This window comes from Micropterus dolomieu, linkage group LG15 (assembly GCF_021292245.1).
Source record: "Micropterus dolomieu isolate WLL.071019.BEF.003 ecotype Adirondacks linkage group LG15, ASM2129224v1, whole genome shotgun sequence".
NCBI classification, from domain to species: domain Eukaryota; kingdom Metazoa; phylum Chordata; class Actinopteri; order Centrarchiformes; family Centrarchidae; genus Micropterus; species Micropterus dolomieu.
This window is the reverse complement of record NC_060164.1, coordinates 15,701,726-15,724,393: the sequence shown is the minus strand read 5'-3', so window position 1 is coordinate 15,724,393 and position 22,668 is coordinate 15,701,726. Positions and strand designations below refer to the sequence as shown.

Below are 22,668 nucleotides of genomic sequence, written 5' to 3'. Positions count from 1 at the left end.
TCCTCCCTCTGTCTCACTCTCTCTGCTGCAGTGCTTGTCCCCCGTGGTCCCTCCAGCATTCATCACCATTCAGAGGATTTAATTCAATGCCAATTGGATTGCCATCGACTGAACTGATAAATTATGGCAAATGACAAAATGACTAAGCTGTGCAGCTAGCTAAACTCAACAACTCGGAAAAATGGGAGGGAGGCAAGGAGACAGCCTGGAGGTTTCAGAGGGCACCAAGTCTGAGTTAAGGGAATAGGAAGCAAACTGGCTCCGAAATTCAGTTTCATTATGGAGAGACAGACACTTTGACAGACACTATGGGAATTGAGTGTGTGTGTGTGTTTGTGTGCATCTATGTGCGTATCTCTCACCATGTGTCCATGTGCGGGTCAGGTAACAATTAATATTGTTACTCATTGACTTTCAGCAGGCATCGGTTAGATTAATTTATATGATTTTACATACTCATGTCATATCGTTATATAGTCATATATAGAAAATATTATGCATATTGTGCTAATGATTTCAACCATATCACCCAGTCCTAGTTGAGGATGTACTTGAATGTGTGCCAGTTTGTGCGTGGGTGGATGTGTTTGTTGTACAGATTCCTCATTGAGCCTCTTTATCAGTAACACATACTGCTCCCAATGAATGGATAAAACATCATGTTGTAAAAATCCTCATTCCTGCAATCATGCAACATACAGTAATGGGCAAGTACCGAATGCATGTAAAGAAACATATCCTGCCTGTTATTTTAATGCAAAGGGATGAGGCTATTGTCAAAGAGGAGCATGATGCAGGTGTATGCATGCTGAGGAGTTTACTGACAGCAACTAATAAGTTCCACACACTCAACGGGAAAGCGTAATTAACCAGCCTAAACAGACACTCACAGACATACATTAGCACATCCGTGGATCCACACGAGAACACACATTCAGCATGGATAAAGATACTGTACTGCACAATGCACTAAAGGGAAAAGTACTGAAAAAGTAAAACACTGTGAATGACAGCTGTTCTCCGTGCAGGCAGAAAGGCAAACACAGAGGGTGCAAGAGAACACGTTCACACTTATTTTCTCCACAGCAGGATATTTCAGGACACATTGAAACACAATGGAGCGCACTGGCATTGTCCTTACACACTTTGCGCAATCGTACCTTGTTTCCTGCCATGATACACACACACACACACACACACACACACAGTAAGCAACTGTTCCCATACATAAACTGTATGTATGGAGAAATTGAGATAAGAGAGGGGTAACTGACGGCACAGGTAAAGGGAGAAAGTGTGAGAAAGAAAAGTGAGCTCCCAGTCAGAGGCTCTATTGTATTGTATCAGTTTTTATAAAATGAAGCATGGTGGATATGTTACAATTGTAGTTAGAATGCAGAGAGAGACAGATGTGTTGTATTTGCAAATGACAGGGGTCAATATGCAGAGTGCCATGCAGTGTGGGTGGATGGGTAGGCAGAGGGATGACCGTGCGCAGGCCATGTGAACAGATGGTCCCCGGCTGCCACCCAAGATCCCATTAAGAAAGATGGCAGGGCTGACCTATTTCTGGACCCACCATGCCGTGCAAATCTACTGCGCAGAAAGATAGGGTGAATGTCTACATTCATAGGTTATAATCCTCGCAGTTTTTCTTGGACATTATGGGATTGTTACGGTTACATTAATGTAGGAATCAATTAGATGAGATTCTGTGGTAATACCGCAGCCTATTCATATTTCCAGCTGTGCAACTAGTCATTTCCTCGGACATCGTGCCCTTAAGGGCTTAATGAGGTCTTTCTACAAAGCAACTGGGGTGATACGGTTGTCAAGAGAATGATGGTTGGCTCCACTGTCGGACCAGAGGTGCTCTGCCTTTCACCTATATTCCACATGCAGTGTCTCTGTGTGGACAGCTGTCTCGCCGGGCTCAGAAAGACACTTGCTCCTTAAGCTGCAGCTCGGTCTTAGTCACTTAGTTGTTTCCTGCTCTGCATAAGTCCTCATTGAGAATGACTTTTTTACATATCAATCAGTTCTTTCGAAAACATATATGTTTGGAACGGATTACTGCTAGAAAATTAGTTTTTTTCTTCTTCTCTATTTTTTGATGACTGCATTACCAGCAGAGGAGCATGGTCGATTAAGTTCTAGTTCACTACCCCTCATGTTTTTCCTTTTGACCCAGAGCTCAGTGTCAGCTGAAAACACTGGAGGGCAATCATGTGCGAATGAGGTGATAAATACTTGATAAGCTTATATTGTAAAGGTGATAGTGATAGAAAAAGCTACAGACCCACACAGAGGGGCAACACTGGCTCATGCTAGCCCAGTATGGGGAAACAATATGGGGAACTCCGAGGCCAAGCTGCTGCCACGGGTGGATTGAGATTTGTCTGGCAATTCAATAAGCCTGGAGGTATACTTGATCTTTCACTAGCAGTGAAGTCATCATGGCAAACAAATGAACGGGAATGGGGGGGGGCTCTGCCTTTTTGCCTACCAGGGGCTATCTGTCTTAATCTGCTTGGTCTTTGGCTCTTCCAGCATGGAAGCATGGAGCCTGCATCAAGCTTTTTTTCCCACCTGTGTGTGTGTGTGTTATTCCTGCTCTGCTCTGCCCAGGCAGACACCCCCTAATGTCAGATGACTGAGCGCCACTACACCACTACACAGCAGTTGCTATGGTAACCTCCCAGGTTCTGTGTACACGGATACTCACCGCAATTTTGATCTGCAGTGATAGGAGAGCAAGAGTCCCACAAAATCACCCACCCACACATACACACACACACACACACACACACACACACACACACACACACACGCATACTTAGATACACAAGCTATCATGCTGTACTGTATATGTAGAGAAATGTCAGCATACATGCACCCCACAAATGTACAATGTTCCACCCACATGAGGAGATACTCATTCACCTTCACGGTGCACTCCTAAGTACATATTGTGCTGCATATCATTTGACTGAGCATGTAAGCAAACACAGCCTGCTGAGCAGAATTATCAGCCCCACTAGAAGTAGCACAAATCACAGCAGGTGATACACCGGGATATCTCTATGCCTAGAAACCCCTTTAATGCAACCAGTGCCTTATTTCTCACTGACTGTCACAACCACACTCCGTTTCATTCTCCATATACACACATACACACACACACACACACACACACATACACATACACATACACATACACATACACATACACATACACATACATACATACAGGGCAGATTGGAAGGGCTAAGTCAGAGCAGAAGATGAAAGCGAGAGGGAGCTGTGTCCATGCCAGCAGAGCTGTGTGAGTGGGAAAGTGATGAAAGAGAGGCTCATTTAGTAAATTGACAGCTCTCTTCAGGATTCAGCATCTTCTTCACCATGAAAGGCCTGAATCTTTCTCATCTCCCAGCTATCACCAGGCGTGAAGAAAGTGTCACATTCCAGCAAACATTAACAATGACAGTGTTTTAGTTTGGATCCCTCTCTCTTCTGACTCCCATTGCTGCTTCATTCAGTTCACAGATGCACAGTGGGTGTCTGTGCAAGGTGGATATACCAGTGTTAATATTTTGATGTAAGTTATGATGCAAAAGGTAAGTTTGACAAGACAGAACTAAGTATACATGAAAAAATGTTGATGTTCATTTTCCGATCTACAAAAGGTGACGGATACACTCAAATAGACACACCATAAAAACGCCCTCAATTTCTCAGCAGTAATAGAAGATCAGCTTATCTTACCTCAGTGAGAAAGTTACAAAATGGATACAAAAAGACACAATTGGTGTCAGGTTAATTTCACTCTAGTGCATATTGTCTAGCATGGAAATGACAAGGTTAACTTGAATGGGCCCCAGTTCTGAGCAGACAGTGTAAAGTATTAATATAATCAAGCCAGCTAATAGAATGAGGCTTGCAGTTATAGGCAACATGCTGTTCATAGCTATCTTGCTAAGCTGAGAGGAGGAGCACAAGAGAAATATTGCTGATGGAAAGGCAGTTTTACATTTTTTTTATATTGAATCAAATCTTAATTGTGTCCTGTTTACAGCAGTGCTTTTGGAATACAGTCCCCTGCAAAAGTATTGGAACGGTAAGGCTTTGTTTTTGTTGTTCACTGAAGACATTTGAGTTTTAGATCAAAAGATGAGTATGAGACAAGAGTTCAGAAATTCAGCTTTTATTTCCTGGTATTCACATCTAGATGTGTTAAACAACTTAGGACATATCACCGTTTGTATTAGACCACAGCATTCTTAGGTGAGAAAAAGTAGTGGAACAAATAATCTTAAAGTAAATAACATTTAATATTTGGTGGCATAACCCTTGCTTGCAATAACTGCCTCAAGCCTGCGACCCATCGACATCACCAAACTGTTGCATTCTTCATTTGTGATGCGATTCCAGGCTTTTACAGCAGCTTCATTCAGTTCTTGTTTGTTTCGGGGTGTTTCTCCCTTCAGTCTCCTCTTAAGGAGTTGAAATGCAGCTCTATTGGGTTAAGGTCAGGTGATTGACTTGGCCAGTCTAAAACCTTCCACTTTTTTCCCCCTGATGAAGTCCTTTGTTTTGTTGGCAGTGTGCTTTGGGTCATTGTCCTTGTCCACTTTGGCCTTTCCATCACTTTGGTAGAGATTAATCTTGGTCTCATCAGTCCATACGATTGTGTTACAGAACCTTTGCGGCTCATCTCTGTACTTCTTTGCAAATTTCAATCTGGCCTTCCGATTCTTGCTGCTGATGAGTGGTTTGCATCTTGTTGTGTGGCCTCTATATTTCTGCTCTCTGAGTCTTCTTTGTGGATTGTGATACCTTCACCCCTGCACTGTGGAGGTCGTTGGTGATGTCACTTACTGATGTTTTGGGGGTTTCTTCACAGCTCTCACAATATTTCTGTCATCAACTACTGTTGTTTTCCTGGGCTGACCTGTTCGATGTCTATTGCTCAGTACACCAGAAGTTTCTTTCTTTTTCAGGACATTCCAAATTGTTGTGCTTGCTATGGTCAATGTTTGTCTGATGGCTCTGGTAGATTGTCCTTCTTTTCTCAGCTTGATAATGGCTTGCTTTTCTCCCATAGACAGCTCTCTGGTCTTCATGTTAGTTTATCCTCTTTAACAGGAATTGCAGTCTTTATAGGTTTGAACCAAGGATGAAAACTTAGACTAGTCATGCAGAGCTATATAATGTCTAGACAATCAACCTAAAAGGTAACACCTGGGGAACAAGAAACATCTGTCAGTCACATGTTCCAATAGTTTTGCTCAGTTGAAAAATGGGTGGGTTCAAACAAAGGGTAGTATGTCCTGAGTTGTTCACATCTAGATGTGAATACCACGAAATTAGAGCTGAAATTCTGAACTCGTCTTTTGATCTTAAACAACAAAAACAAAGGAATTTGCCTTACCGTTCCAATACTTTGAGGGGCCTGTATGTATCCCTGCAGTCAATTAAGTTACTAGGCATTATACACAGCAGAAAATTCTATGACTACGGATAATTTTCTTTGTGACCATCAATGGACAAAATTAACTGTGATATATAAATATATGTGCTAGGCCATCAGGATATATCAGGATTTGGCAAAGAGGTGTAGAGTGCAGGAAAGATTCTTGGGGCAGTGTGAGGGATGAAACTAAAGAAAGGAGGGTCAGAAGGGGAGTGGGCCTGTAATTCATACCAACAGAAAAGCCACAGTGACAGCCTCTTACCTACTGCACAAACACCACATATGCTACCTCTTGTACTTGACAAATAAATCTCTCCTCTCACATAAACACAAGCATGTGCATGCACACCCACACACACAAATACACACACTCATCTGTTCATCTGGCACAGGCACAGCAGAGTGAGTTACAGCATGCCGCACATAGGCCATTGCAGCAGAAAGAAGGCTGGACAGTGCCAGCCAAATAGCCAACTGAGATTCAGTGAGGACAGAGCAACCACTAGCATCTGCGGGGATCAAATTAATTGTCCTACAGCATGTCTCCTGTGGGACCTGTACAAAACAGGTGACTAAATGTGTACATGGCAGTGGATTATACAGTGGATTAATCTGGAAGCCAACTTGGGTGTGAAAACCATTTGCAGTCTGTTTGCCTGAGGAAATACTGCTGCTCTTATCTAATTGTGGGCAAATCACTAGTGCCAAAAAAGTGCTAATGGACCCAAGTCTGGATTTGAAATTTGAGACTTCTATATCCAGCAGAAGAGGGAAAACCTACCAGAACTCTGCCAGTGAGCGTCTGAGCAGAGATCATGACACCAGCCCAGTCTTTGACTGAAGTCATCCATCCCACTTCGCTGGCTGGGACCTCCTCCTTCTCATCAGCACCCTTTGGTCTGTCTGCTGCCTGATTGTTGGCGGGGTTGTTCACCTTCTGAGCCTCCTGGAAGAAAGGATAATAGTCTGTGTAAGGAAATGGAGCATATTAAAGATAAAAAACAGGAATATGCCTGCTTTAGGTATAAGGAGAATCTACATTTTGGGGAATTACTACAAACCAAAAGTGTAATTTAACAGTGAGGATAGAAAGAAATTATTGGCAATGGGAAAATTAATTTCTCTTACAAAAGGAAACCATGCTTAGGTACCCCTAAGAATTACCCAGTTTGTTGAAGATAATCAAAACAATTTACTCATATCAGCTCCTACAGTAAAACACTATCCTGTTAAGTCAAAGGCTATGGCTTATGTATCCTGAGCATGCTCATCCACATTCAAGACATGCCACAACCCCTGTGATTGTAGCCATCTGCTATATGTTTGAATATGTTTGAGTGCACGTGAGTTAGATAACGACAGAATGTAATTGTAGTCACTCTTGCAGTTTTGCACATATGGCTATTTAAGTTAATTGTTCCCCTCGGTAGAGAGTAAGACCGCTGTTGTCACGCACGCCTTTCAACATTTCTTTCTGTGTCCGACTGAGTGAGTAGAGTTTCATGACAGTTCATTTACATGCTTTGCTTGGCACCATCATTGCATGCAGCTGTTCATCTCCAGCTATTCACTTACTCCTGATTTGACACAAGCAGGCACTCAGCTTCCCTGACCTTCTGCCAGAAAAAGGGAATGAATAGATTTCCCTGTGTTTTACAGCCTTTGAAGAAACAAAATCCTACAATTGCATGCATTACACGCACATGCTCAAAGACACTCAAAGAGAGTAAAGTGTTTGTGTGCATCACTCTCAGCCTCATAAAACCATGGGGTTAGGCCCTCTAAATGGTTTCCATGGAGAATCCCTGGAATTTCAATAACTTTCAAGCCTCTTGATGGCGGCCCATTGCTCCTTTCCAAGGTGGCAAGCTCGTATTACCACAGGGTACACATGCAGCACTTTACAATGTCCCCTTTCACAGTGACATCCGACAAGTAGCCATCAAAGCAGATTATGTGCTATGTCAACAAAGTGAAATTTGTTTCCCTGTACTGTCATGTCACACTGCTATAGTTTGTTTGGATGACCCCATAACATCCAAAATACGATGACGTAAATGAAAAAAAAGATTTGTGTTTACAGCCAGTTTGTTTTTGTTGTTACACCCAACACATTTTGTTCCAGGAAGACTATTGAGTAATAAAGACATGCCAACAGTAGGCCAGGCAACCACCTGGGTGACCAATGCCGTATGGAAGTGTATGCAACTTAAAAACAAAACAGACTGCAACAGGAGTATTTCTGCAGGGCTAAAGAGCAATGCTATTACAGATGAGCCCAAGAGAGTGCTCTGTCCATTTCAGGAGGATTGTCTGGTCAAATTGGATTACATTTCACAATGATATGGCATGGGCACAGCTGCCATTTTCCTAATTTGATTCCAACCCCATAACAATGCCAATAAACTGGCCCTAAAAAAGCCTGAGTTAGTCATAAGATTATTATCTGCTTCTGCCGTTGAGTCTCTCAGTACTGTGGCGGATAATTCAGTTACTTATACTTTATATACTCATTAAATAGCTAAGTCTTTGGAGACTCACAAACATTTACAGTACCCATATGAGCGTGATTTGAAGCATTACGTTTCGTCTTTGAAAGTCACATGGAATCAGTGTTTAATTATAAATGACAGCTATCATTACTGGAGGTAGACTGATCTTCTGAAATTTTGGGATTAAATTAAAAAGATGCTTATGTAAACAACATCTACATTTCAAATCCATGCTCCTATCACAAAACCTTATATGATATCCTGTTGCCTGGAAGGTGGAGAATATATGCATGACTAAGTTTCTGTCTTCTCTTAAACTCTTAAACACCCACCACCCTGGCCCATACTTCTTCAGTACTCACTTGACTACGTAGCCAGCATGCGTCTCGCCTGTCACATGCAGCAAATACTCAGCAAAGTGTGTGTGCATGCGGGTTACTGTGTACAGGGATGTCTAAGGTTTCACTCAGATTGGCTGTGTACCTACTTGATAGCATTCCAGGCATGTTGTGGTGGCATAGTATGTGCTGGTCTGTAGTCAGCAGTTACTTCTTACCACCGTAAGAATATACTAGAACTACTGTATGTCACCTAAGTCAAGTCTCACAGTAGCTGTACCTGTTTCTAGAGCTCTTCTTGCTACTGTTCCGTCCAGAGCGTCCCATAAATACTTTCAGACATAAATCCTGTCACAGCAGTTTCATAGTAAATACTGCTAACTGACAGGTTTGCTAGTGCTGCATCACATCACAGAAAAACAGCAAACAACAATGTCTTCATGAATTCGTTGTTTTTTTTTAAAGGCAAACTACAGCATAGTTAGGCAGGGGCTGTGTAAGGATTTCAATATATCAAGAAGATTTTAACTTTAACATTCTTTTCTATTGGTTTTCAGAGAGTGTGTGTAGACCTCATATGATGCCAGGTTAATCTGGTAATAGCAACTCTAGCTGGTTCACACCTGAACATGGGGGCTTTAAGAATACATTCAGCAGCAGTGATGTTTTACTGTGTGTGCCTGTGAGCATGTGTGTGGTGGAGGGGAATACATGAATAATGGATGCAGTCATAAACTGATGGTTGGGCAGATCAGAAGAGACAATGTAAACAAGGAATTGCTTCTAGTTCATTTGAGTGGCCGGCGGTGGGCCTCAGCCGAGGGACAGAGAACCACTGAAGCAGCCTGCCATGGGAGAATCCATCTGCTGGCTATATATACACACCTGTGATGTCAAACTCAGAGAGAAAGAGAGACAGAGAGAGAGAGAGAGAGAGACAGGCAGGGAGAGGGGGAGCGAGGGAGCAGCAGGACTCGGTAAATGTGTTTATAACCAAGCTCATAAAATCAACCCTGTTTTTTATATTTTTAAGGTCAGGATTTTTCAACAAGAGCCATTCAATGTTTATACAGTAATTACCTCTCTATATAGTGGTTTTCATTGTCTACACACAAGGGATTCATAGGAAATGACACGCGTAATTCAGAGTTACTGTTATTTTATTTTATCTCATTGATATCCACCTCATTATTTACCATTTGGCCTCTCACAGCCGTATCAGAGTTACTGTAATGCAAACCAAACATTTTCTACTGCTGCTAGTTCACATTAAAAGTTTGCAAGTGTGTCTTGTCACTGAGATTACAGCTGACAGTGACTGTTCATTAAAAATGCTTCTACACAACAGGACAAACATTTTTAGCATTTTTTTGTCAGCAGATGACTTTTAAATATTACATGGAGTAATGGAGCAGGAAGGAGTGGCCACAGTGAGCTGCAGGCAACAGACTCCACACCTCCAACTTCTCAGCAAGGTAAACAACTATACTGTCCCCTGTTGTGTGAAAAACTACTCACGACATGCGCAGCATGAAATCAGATGACGTTTGCATTATTATTGACTGATTTCTTTATTTTTAAAAAGTTAGTGTGCATTAAATAGACACATCAGTTGTTTTTCTATTTTTTTTCTGACAAAGTAACTGCTCAAAGAGCGTTTGCTTTAGTATTAAGCCGCACTTGCTGTTACCATTACTGGTGCAGCCAGTAATTATTGTAACTTTAAGATGCATATTATGAAAATCTAAAAATTCTAGTTAGGATAGTATACTTGCACTGGGTCTTGTTTGACTTTTCTTTTGCCTGTCCAGTATTTTCTATTTGCAGGTTTCTAAGTAATAAAAAAGTAATTAATATGAAAAATGTAACACCTGTCCAAATTTCTATTTAAAACTGGATGTAGTTCATCTTCCTACTTCAAGAAATCTTTTTATAACAAGATGAACACTGTTAATATTAGGATTGTACCAATTAGCAGAGTACACAGGGGAGGTCTGGTAATAATGAGCAAGAAAAATACAGATAAAAATGACACAGGAAAAAAAAGACAAAGAGAGGGACTGACAGTGAGAATACAGGACAGGGACAAAGAGACAGAGGCTACTGGCTACGATGAAGGACACCTACTCAGACAAAGAGTCAGAGGGAGGAAAGAAGATAGAATGACAGGATGATAAAGCGAGGGGGTCAGAGATAATGTCAGAGAGGGACAAATTACAAGACATCAAGAGAGACAGGAAACAGAGCAAACACAGTGCAGGCAGACAGACAGACAGACAGACAGAAGACAGTGACAGAGAGACAAAGATACTGCAAGACTGCGACATAAAGAAGTCTGTGAAATACAGATAGCGGGGCAGATTAGGAGCAAGAGAAACTAGAGGTGAGAATGAGGGACTGGAGACAGAGACAGAAAGAAAAGACCAGAGAGAGAGAGACAGGAGCATGCTCATGTGACTCCGCTGATCTAACAGGACTTGGCTTAAGCGCAGCTGTTCCTCTGGCTTTCGTCTGCATCGCTGGGGAAAACTCTATTCCAGTGTGAGAGGCTATTTATAGCCACACCCAGGGAGACGTGAAACTAGTGAATCTAATAACATGCTCTGTTCCCCATGTTTGCTATTTTAATGCCGGTACAGTTACCCTGTGTCCCTGGGTTACAGATCTACACTGGGTCACAGCAAAAGGGAAGAGGGAGGAAGAATAAGGAGCCTCTTCACATACTCATGCGCGTGAACAAACAAGCAGGTGCAAGGCTGAATCTGACAACACCATGTGGAGGAAAGCTGTTATTTCTGTGTATAGGTCATGCCTACTGAACCATATAGAACTAAGGGAGCCAAATGGTACTGGCTAATAATGATCAGGCCATCGGAAGTGACGTGACTTGAGTGTTGTATCTCTGCAATACAGAAATCCCCACAGTTAGTGTCACAATATTATTATGATCGAATTATCGTATACCTCTCCTAACCCGTGTTCCCTAAAAAGTTACTTCAGAACATCGCGAACAAAGTGCAAAAATAAAGAGAATTATGATTTAACACGATGGCTGATGACTCCAAGGGCCAAAGCTTGTTGATCCCGAGGTTAAGGGCTTACCTAGGCTGCCATGTGTTTGATTTAGGGATTACACAGGTACAGCCCAAAATGCAATCTGTTCAGGACAGCACCCATACATGTCCACACTATCAACTCAATTTTCATATCACCACTCTAATGTGATTTACTGAGGCAGGGAAGCTGCAGGGCAAACCGGCACATGTGGTATAGTACATACTGTGAACACATTTGCCATACTGCAATGCTTGAAGTGGGCTGGTACGCAGCGGTACACAGTATTGGCACTTCTACACTCACAAGCCGCCAGTACTCTTTTCAGCCCTCTCCACTGCACTACACTCACTCGTTACTGTTCTCGCCTGCCTGCTTTTCCTTTGTCAAGTAACATTACATAAACATTAAAAAGACTGGCTCCAAAAGGGCACAAACAGAGCACATACAGAGTCAGATAATGACACAACAGACTTCAAAACTTAAATTCTACCCTACCATACTGATCGTTTGTGTGACACACCAAAAGAAGAGGAATCTGCCGGGAATCTAAGGCCTATGTTATCGGGTGCCTTTTGTTGAAACATGTTAAACTTTTCATGAAGTCGATATTCTCATAAATGTCACTTTTTTGTCACCAATCACAGCCTGATTGTGACGGGACCTAAAATACCGGTGGAGGTGCTACAGTAAACATTCAAATGTTGAACTGGCATTTATGGTTGTAATTATTGATGAGTTAGAACTTAACAAATTAGAGAATAATGTAAACCACATTTCTTGCACAAGGATCTAATGAAAAAATAAATGTTGGTTCTGTATTTCTTAAACTGCTGTATTGTACTTATACACTAATTTGTACTAGTTATTTGTCCACGTGTAGATTATTTATAATTTATTTAGAATTATTTTACTAAAGTTCATGTGGCAATATAAATATGCCATACTATAGGCTACAGTAAATACATTTTTGGGGAAATGGCAATGAAATGCTGAGTTATACCACCAGTCTATGGTTATAACGTAAGCTATGGACTAGTTTTTATGTGCTGAGGTTTATGCTCAGGGGGCTGAGTATATAAAGTGCAAAATAATTTTAAGGAAATCACAAATTTCACCATTGTGTACCAGCAAACTATGAGCCACAAGTTTAAACTCTCCGACAACTGACAAATTCGATGTCACAGTCTGATCATCACAAAGCATCAGTGTCATTAGAGAGGCTGTCCATCTCTAAAACAACATTAGCCCCACACGGCCTACTGGGCACTGCAGGCCAGAGTAGGATTAGATGATTTGTAGATGCAGAACTAAACAGATGACATCTACAATGTCTGCAAACAGGAAATAACTCATTCCTTAAAATGGCTGCACTCCAAGTAAGCTTTTTGTCCCAATTGTGATGTCTCCTCAGCGAGCAAAGAGAAACAATAAGAAAATGATATGAAAAAGCATAATGTAAGCCTGGCAGCGCACGCTGTCTAAGATGTACATTCTTTCATGTCCCCCTGCTCAAACAAAAGAGGACAAAATAAAGACACATCTCCGCATTAGTATTACTTCCCTACGACTGGAGGGAGAATAATAGAAAAAAAATCTTGAATGTACTGTCCTGTTGATTCAATGCTGTACTTCACCTCTTCCATTGATACAACATTTCAAGCCCCAGTGGTCTGGGATAAAAATAGATGACGCAGGGAATGATGGGAGATTGAAAGGTCAGCACTTGTCGTCCGTAACATCAAGTTTTATCATCTTAATGTCAGGAGATAATAGACAGCCAGTGGCTTAAATGAGGGCATACTTAAGATGTAGTCTATATAAAAAAAAATGCCCAAAAGAAAGTTTTTCATCAGAACATTCCTGGTGTAAAAATGAGAAAATGAGCTAATGTATGTCAGCATCTCTGTTCCCTCTAGATGCAGTTGTTTGCCAGCTGAAAGCCTTGGGAGTTTTAACATTCAGGAAAACAAACCAAATAACACTCACTGCAGGTTTCACTATGTGGCTGAGCAATAAATGGCACCAGATCAGTTTCAGACCTCAAAAATCAATATCATAATTTTCTTGCACTCTGCATTACTCTTAGAAACCCAGAGAGACGACCACATCAGTCAATCAATTCATTCATTTGCACCTAACAATCACCCCTGCTCCTGTCTTTGAAGTCTGATAATTCACCTTAAACAAGGTAAGCAGCTGTCAATCATGGCTCTCTGCCTCTGACAAAAAGCTTCTTCGTCGCCTCTTCTGCTGATCTTTGCTTCTACTGTATTTGACTGCAAGTGCAGATAATTGCCCATGTAATCACCACAGACACCGGACAACAGAGGGATTTATGTCCTCTGACACTAAGACCATGAAAACAAATGAGAGACAATTAATTACTTTAATGTAGATGTAAATTTAACAGATCACTGTGTCTGGGAAAAGACTACAGTGAAAGGTGGGGTATGTGATTCTGAAGAAATCCAATACCATGACAAATAACATGATACAGCACAGCAAGTAATGTAACTAATATTAGCTAGGTTGTTGGTTAGCAAACTGCAATCCTTACAGTTGCTAAGCTAACACGCAGGGAGGACGGGATCGTCCTCAGGCTCAGATTCTTGTTTTCTATGAGAATTAGGTCTGACTTGACAGGAAATGCTTCACATTCCATTCACTACAGTTTTTTCTATTGATAACCTGCATTGGTCAAATCTGAAGTCACTTTATCAAAACTCTTCACACAGTCAGCGAAACAGAAGTGTATGTGGCCCAAACTGTGAATCATTTTTCATTGCTTTCACACAAAATGCATTCAGTGACCACTTTCTCCAAAATCCATGATCTCTTTTTTCATTACTACTTCACCACCTGCAAAACATGATGCTAACACACTGTGTCCAAAAACACATTCAAAACAGAATGATTGCAAATGTCCTGCATTTTTGCAGTAATCAGACAGAATTATATAGAACAGCAGAACGTTTACAAACATTTTATGTTTACGTCTATGTGCATAGAGAAATGTGTGTAGTGTTTTGAATGTAGCTTTACTGTAAAACTGCAAGCTGAGTGTAAAGTAGGAAATGTGCTTGTATTTTAGCAGAATTGGTTCAAGGGGTTGGTGCACCAATTACAGGTTTTGGTCAGAGTGTCTCAGGTATCATTTTTACTTTGTAAACAGCTGAAAAAAACTGAAATTTCAGGAACTTTTTTTTCACAATTTCTGAATGCAGTGATATAGGAAAAAAGGATATTAAAGCAAATTTCGGTATTTCTGATTCATTCTTGTTACATATACTATAGTACAGTAAATAAAGTGAAAATATGTTAATCTTACAGTTTTTCTCAGTCGCTTTGTTACATTTCTAGAATCATCCTTAACATTTGCAAAACTATTTGTATTTGTAAACTATGGCAAGATTTGAATGACAATGATTGAAAATGCACAAGCTGCACTTTTTCTGTATAGCATGAATTTCAACAGTACAGAGTTATACATTGCAAGGGTTTGGACAGGATTCACAGTTGATACACGCTTTTACTGTATGCACTGTAATTTGTTGACAGAGCATGTCATTGTGATGCAGAAAAAAAAGAGACTATTTTATATACCAATACATTGTGATCAACATGACATAAGCAATTGATAATGTAGGAAATTGTACAATTGTACATAATCATATCCATAAATGTGTCAAAGCATTTGCAATTTCTCAAAAGACTAAGAAATTGCTATGTGAACAAGAGACTAGATGATGTGGAGGTTGAACAAGTAGAATTTCAATTCTGATCTGAGAAATGTACCAACATGACTGAGAACAACTGTATTCTATATGAAATACTGATTTATATGAAAACATCAGTCACATTTCAAAGATAAAAGTTGATTATATTTACGTAATGCTTCCTGTTGTTAGTGTTTTGTAGGTCAGTGTGTTATGAGTGAGATCGTATGCTTTCTGAGTGACAATTGTTGCCACCGTTTTGGTTGAACAAGTTTATTTTGAGACTTGTATGAAGTGTTTTGCGGGTTTGAGTGACTTTTGGAGGTGACATTAACTATTTGGCCAAGATGCATGATGGTAGAGCAGACTGTGTGAAGAGTTTTGGCTTTGAAAAAGTGGCTTCAGTTTCCACCACGGCATCTTAGCAATTAAAAAAAAAATTGTAAATTAAACAATGCCCTTCAGTGTTACTGCTGACATGGAAAGAATTTAGAAGCATTGGTTATCGCACCAAGGACAGAAATACATTACCTGCAGTCTTTGATTCTTTGTACCCCAGAAGGGGTTACATACCATTTTATCTTATCAGAAAGTAGGTGGAGTGAAAAAAAGCAACATGCTAGAATGACATCGGCTTTTATTGTACTATAGCCATCAATGGGGCAATCACCTGAGGCTGGTTTCCACCATTTTGTACTACAGCCCAACATACTAAAATATTTAGACATTACAAAAACATATATATGTTTCACATATTTAAAAAAAAAAAAACTTTCTCCCTTCGAGTATGTCATACTTTTCAATTGTTCAGAATAATTAGCTGTCATGTTTGCGCTAAATGTTACTGTGACGTTCCTTAAAAGTGATTTTCTTGTTGCTTAGAACCACCAATCTCTATCTGTTCAGCGATACCCTGAACATTGACTCTATTTTCTATTACTGCTCTAATTGGACTTCCATTTGTTCAAGGGCACTGGACAATTTTGTGTGTCTGTCTCTCTCTTTGTGTGCCTGCATGTGTATGTGTGTGTATATACAGTATGCATGTGTTAAGGGCAATGATTGATTTCTATTCCATCTGAGGCTCGGTATATGTCGACATTGCTTACCACACCTATGAATCAGGAGGTAATAGTGTCTCTCCAAGCTCCCTTCCTGTCTGGACCTTCTAACCATGGAGCCTGTGGCAGAGCTCATTTCTCCGCTAACAGAGCTCCGTCAGCTGCAGGAGACTCTCAGTTGCACACTTCAATACAGAGCCAAAAAACGAAATGTCATTTTTTAATACAGCATGTGTTTTGACCACATTGCAGCATGGTAGGCCGCATTATTATGAGATATTCTGGAGATTTTCTACAAGATATTCATAAAAGTGCATATTAGAACTTAACAATTCATTTTGCATTCTTTAAGCTTGTGCAACAAAAATTTGTTGTGGAGTTTGATTTTGTTTCTTGTCTCCATACATTTTAACCTCATTGGCTAGTGGAAATAAGATTAACCCTGTGGAGTTTACATAGACACAGTGATTACATTCAAAGCATATGTGTGTATCATCAGTCCAAACAAATGCATTGAATGGGTTTCTTTCCTTATAAAACATTTGCAAAGCCAAGTATTTTAAAAATTCCAGTTTGGTCACATTATGCTACGCATATTAAGAACAGGTTTAAATAGTTTTTTGTTTTTTTAAACACCATATTTTTGTCATACTGCACATTGCTGCAGCACCTCTCTTCACACTGTGTGATGAACACTCCTTTTAAGCCACGGAGTGAAGCATTTCATCTTTGTTGGGAGTTGCACATGCGCAGTACTTAAGGACTATTAGCCAATCAGAAGCAGAGTAGGGTGGGTCTTGACAAGCCAGTAACTATGGCTTTGGTTCAGCTGTACATGTTCCTGAACAAGTTCTCAACCTAGACTGGGGCAAGACGTTTCAGAGTGGTAAATTATTAATCTGTAAGAAATTGATCTTAGTAGTAACGTTTTATCTGTACACTGTCTCCACATCACGGTAACAACTTTACGTCAATTGACTGCCTAACATTTGGTAGGGAGGGTGGGGGTGAGGGGAGTCAGCGGGTGCGCGTCTTGTCACTGTGTGTGCGCTGCAGCTCAGTGTGTTTCTCCACCAGTGTGTCTGAGGGCATGCCTGACAAGCCGTTAGGTGAGCATCATGACATGTGTTACAAAGTAATGCAGATAGCTTACAGAAGTAAAGGCTGGACTACAATCGAGCTCTTTTCAGGCAGTTCAGGGGCAGTGTTTTCTTTAGGAGATGGTAACACCCTTTGGGGTGGCCTTTACACAATAAAGGAACGGGAAAAAGCCAAAAGCACAATATGACATCTTTAACGTAAAACTGTATATATATCCATTATGGCCAGCTGGCTTCTTTCCTCCCTTTTGTAGGCACATTGCTACTGTTTCCTGGCAGATTACTGCCACTGACGGCTGATACTTGACCTTGAGACATCTTTGATAGCACTTTTTCCATTCAGAAGCCCTTAAAAAATTCACTCTTTCCACTGTTTTAAAGAAATGTAAGTGTTTAACAAAGAACAGAACCTCAAGAACAGAATCCACCCACAAGGGCCTCCAAAGGTTATGTGTGAGAGCTACAACCCGTTAATTATAACACATTATACATCTTGTAATCATACTGAAAGCCTTCTTATCACTTATTGCATCCACTATTTCATATGCTTCAATATAAAAGCATACAAGATGATAAAACACTTACTCATGATATTAATTACATTGACAGATATGCTATTTAGGATATTACTCATAACAAAAAAAGAGTGATAGAGCAATTTAAGTGATAATCATCTCTGAAAGTCATGCTAACATTACATATTTTAATAATTTTATAATGTTCTTGGTATTAGTAGTATATGTAATGATTTCAATTATTTCCACATTTAATATTAGTACATATTTCATGACGTCTTTTTTTATGGGCCATTTTGTAGTTTAATAAATAAGGTTTTCTGGACCCTGTCAATAAACTGAAAGTATGAGCCCTTCTTCGCCACTTATTTGTTTCTTCCATGCCCTCAGTGAATTCAACGAGTAGCAGCAGCACATGGAACAACAACAGCAACAGCTATAACAACAGTCTTATCAAGTGGTCACCTGTCTTATCCCCGATCTCCTATTGTCCTCTAATGAGGTTTCCTCCTAAACACAGACAGGATGAGAGTTCTCTGTCAAATAGGGTCTCAGCTTACAACAGACACATGAAATTGCGGGCGCTTTACCATCTGCAGAACAGGCCTTTCGGTGGAAAACATCTAAGATGGTAGCAATGCCCTAATTGACTCCATGCTGTCTAACCTTCACTGATTAGTGAGTCTACTCTAAAAGAGCAACATACAGACATGACTGGCAGACACATTTTTCAGCAGTGAACTGGTAGGTGCTGCTGGTAGTTTTAGGTACATTTGCTCTAAAATACTATGCTAAAATACTATGTTAATTTTGGGCTTATATAATGGCTTGATGCAGTACTGGTCTGCAAATGCAGTGCCATAGAAAATACAGCTTGGCGGTTGAATCTGTCACTGCAAAGGAATATTACCAAATTTAGTAGCATGAGTCCAAGGCAAAGTTGATGCAGCACTGGAACAACAAGAACTTGAAGAAAAGCTTTATGTATTTGAACATTGCTTTGGAGCTCTACAGAAGTGTTGTTATGTATTAATGACTGTTTATTTGTTTCCAAGTTTGGATTCAGCCAACAAGAAAACAACTCTGTTATTTAATGAATCAGTCGCTCCAGAAAATGTGCAACCACATAACAACAGATGAGTGGGAGATGTTGCATGATGGGTTTCTGAGCATTGCAGTTCATGCATAAGATATGAATGACTAAGTATGAGCACAGCCTTTCAGTACGCGAAGCTAGCAGATGTGCATATATGCAACAGCATGTCTTTTGTCCAAATAATGTTTTTGATAGAATTTGATTCGTAAATATGCTCAATCAATTGCAAATGTTAAAACACAAGTGTGGAAGTGTGGATTACTGCCTCTTCCTCTGCGATGCATTCTGACAATTAACAGGCAATGGGCCTTCATCTTTCGCTGCTAGTTTCAGACCTCTCACATTGGTTAACCTCTCATTAATATCGCTTTTGTCCTCTCCTCCATATCAAACCACAATTATACACAGTCATAGTTGGCTGACCATAAATCAACCCCTGAGGTACAGTTTGAGGTAGACTGGTGTAACCACATAAATCTGTGTTTCATTTGCTCTTTTCACATTCAACTGGGAATCCAAAATCTACTTTTAATATATAACTACTCATTATGAAACAGCTTGTTTTTCCTGCTTCAATTTTATGCTCAAGTCACAAATAGGAAATGATTTTAATATTTCATGTGACTGACTTGTTTAACAAGGAAGTTGCTGACTTCTTTGTTGAAAAAAATCCATATTGATGTTCAAGCTCATATTCATCACATTAAATCAGGTAGCGCCATACCCCAAGTCTATTTGCTGCAAAGTTAGGCTATCAAGAGCAACACACAAAGAAGTAAGTAACTTCCTCGTCACGCAAATCTTCCTTTTTCTTTGATTTTGGATTCCCAATTTAATATGAAAAGAACAGACCATACACAGATTCATATATCCCTCTATCTTCCCATTCTCCTTTTCTTCTCTTCTACCTCCATTGTAATCTCATTTACTTTCTCTTCAGTTCCTCTCCATTCCTTTTTGTTCTATCCTCTCCTCTTTTTTCCACTCCACTCCACTCCACCGGCTTAAGAGAAGCCTGAAGAGACCAAGGAGATTAGGCTCTCTCTACTTGAGAGACAGGTCTCATTACCTTTATCTTTTCCTGATGCAATAATACTCTCAAAACTCTCGCTGATGCCATCCAGTGCACAGCACTATGTGAATTATTGAGACAAACTTAAGTCACACGTTTGATGTGGAACAATAGCAGAAGAGGTATGGTGTTGAATTTTAATCAACAGTTCCACTGGTTAATTGTTTGGTGATTGTACACAAACAGCTTGAATGCAAAAAAAAAAAAAAAAGACCAATTTGGCTAATGAGGACCGGTAAACAAAGTTGGATTTAAATGTTTTTCACTTTCTGAGAATGTGTCGATTAGGTCCACAAATTGTATTACACAAGATAGGGGTCAACAATGTTATCTGGGAAATGTTCTTGTTAAAGGCTGTAAAAAAGGCAGTCATCTGAGACTAATGATTCAGAGACTTGCCCTTGATTTGAGAACAGCTCAGAGGCTAAGAAATGGAAGTGCAAATGATTTTCTAACTCTAGGCTCATTTAATCATTTTAAATTTAGATCTCACGCCTCCCACTGGGGAAAATGAATCAGCTTCCTCCATACAGAATTTGCATGTTTTAACCCTGGAGTTACAAGAGCAAGTGGGGAGAGGACACACATGGGATTGTTGTGGCTTGTGTTCTCCTGTCAGCCAACACCAAGGCCTGCAACGTGTTCCACAGGGAAGGTTGTGTTTCTTTACTGTGACCCCAGACAGAGAGGACTTTGACCTCTGCTAACAAGACCCATTAAGAGGAACTGGAGTCTGGATGAAACATTGCAGCAAGTGTGTATACACGTTCTCAAGCCCACTGAGAATCAGTATAATTATGCAAGATGGCAGCACAGCAAACCAATCTGTGTGTTTATAGGAAAGGTCATCGCCGTCGGAGGAACAGTGGACCGTGTTGCACATCGTTAAGCCGCTATGTGATGTCGAGTGTAAAGTGGGCTGCTGGGAAGGACTGAGGCATCCTCTCTGTCTTTCTCTGACTGCTTGGTGCTCAACTTTACCAAATCAAAGGATTCTTACTGTAGAATGAAACATCCACAGACCAGGCACACAGGGCTCAGAGGAAGCACTGTCTATCCAAGTCAAACCATGTTTGTTTGTGTTCAGTGTAGGACAAGCGCTAGTTTCCGCTGTGATCTGCCCGTTCCTGTTAGTGGCATTGTCGTTGCGTTTGGAACTGTTTTGGGATTTGATGAGAAGTATTGCGGGATTGCCTTTCACCAGAGGTCGAGAGCGGCATTCCCTGTGATGGCGCTGCGATGTGGGGGTGGTTTGTGTGGGTTAGGGGTAGAGAAAACCACCTCCCCACAGTCAGCAATTTGACCCTACAGGCTGCAGCAATGAGCTGAAATAAACAACACTGAAAATTCAGCACAAAAATAAAAAGTGTTGTCAAGGTGTGTTAGAGAGAGAGTTGGCAAAAGCTTTCACATGGGATGATGTGAAGACTGAATCAGCTCTCCTCTGCTGTCCACACAGTGTGCACTTGATCTGTGCTGCACTGTACAAACCCAAGGACAAGTCACTGGGGGTGACACACAGAATGTGTTATGGCTGCATTTGCATGAGGGGGATTTACTTTAAAAGCTTATACTAAAGCAACAATGCAGGCAACAAGGGAGGCGTGAGTGTGTGTGTGTGGAGGAGGCGTGAGTGTGTGTGTGTGAGTGTGTGAATGAGAGAGAGCGCAAGGGAGAGCAAGCAAGTGATTAATCATCAGGCAGCTAGAACTCTTCAAAGCTCTTCATTTAAAGATGATCACTTGCTGTCCTTGCAGATGACAACTATAATGATTGAAGATGTACTCCTCAACTCTGTTTTGATGCGTGTGGACGTGTCGTTACGACGTTTGACATCCTTAAACTGAGTTAACAATATACGTAGTGGTTGCAAATATATACAGTATTTCTTCTTTACTGTCAAGAGAACATCTAAGCAAAGGTTTTATGTGAATGACACAAAGTGTGTTACATCATAATGATGACATTTGGGGTTTGAGGCTAAGGGAGAGCCTTAGTAATCCACTCATCTAGATGCGTTATGCCTCTTGCAATGAAGTAACCTCCAGCTCATGAGCTTCTCTACAAATGCAGCGGGGAGGAAATCCACATCACTAATCCTCACCCTTAGTGCATTTTTAACAGGCTCTGGATGGCCAGTGAATGTTTACTGTAAGAATGTCTTCCTTTCCTCTTCACTAGCTAATAGCCACTGTTAATCAATACTGTTGTAAGTGCTTTTCAACCCTCAGCACCAAGCTCATTTGTCAAAATAAAAGCCATAAGAGCCCAAGGGACTAATCAAAAGGCATGAAGAAACAGTGAAAATTGCAGCTTGGTAACATGAGAAGGAGTAAGGTGGGTGGGGAGGGGCGAAGTGGTGGTTCAAGCATATTAAGCAGCAGCTTCAGATTAAAACATAATTTGGAAATATTATTACAGTTTCCGTGCACAGTGATCTGACACCAATGATCTGAAGTATAACATTTACTATTTTGCAAACAACAATTTAGAAATATTTGATTCAAAGTGGCAACATTATAAACAAATAATGGAAAAGAGTTAGCAGCAATTTAATTCCATGACTCATTATATTGAACCACAAAAAAATCTTAAATAAATCTTCTTAATGATCCTGGTGTTTTCATTTGATTAATTTCAAACTTTACACTCACTGTCTCTAACTGCAGTATAATTTTATTTTTGGTTCAATAATCATCCCACAAAGTTGCAAGCCACTGCATCCATCTTAAAATGAAGGCTTGCAAA

The 22,668-nt window shown here is 40.4% G+C and overlaps 1 protein-coding gene and 1 long non-coding RNA gene across 5 annotated transcripts in view; one reads left to right on the top strand and one right to left on the bottom strand.

Annotated features, from left to right (window-relative positions):
* Positions 1-22,668, bottom strand: part of kcnma1a (potassium large conductance calcium-activated channel, subfamily M, alpha member 1a) — a 151,594-nt gene that overhangs the window by 110,791 nt on the left and 18,135 nt on the right. For all 3 annotated transcript variants that reach the window (XM_046070606.1, XM_046070605.1, XM_046070607.1), the window contains exon 2: positions 6,255-6,419. In XM_046070606.1, coding sequence (XP_045926562.1) covers positions 6,255-6,419 — 165 coding nt within the window. The remainder of the gene's footprint in view (positions 1-6,254; positions 6,420-22,668) is intronic.
* The window catches only part of LOC123984028, a 29,342-nt gene that overhangs the window by 6,264 nt on the left and 410 nt on the right, over positions 1-22,668 (top strand). Inside the window, exons 2-3 of one of the 2 annotated variants that reach the window (XR_006828353.1) lie at positions 9,684-9,778; positions 13,447-13,548. This is a non-coding gene — a long non-coding RNA (uncharacterized LOC123984028). Of the gene's footprint in view, positions 1-9,680; positions 9,779-13,446; positions 13,549-22,668 lie in introns of both variants that reach the window. The other variant, XR_006828352.1, reaches the window with a different exon arrangement.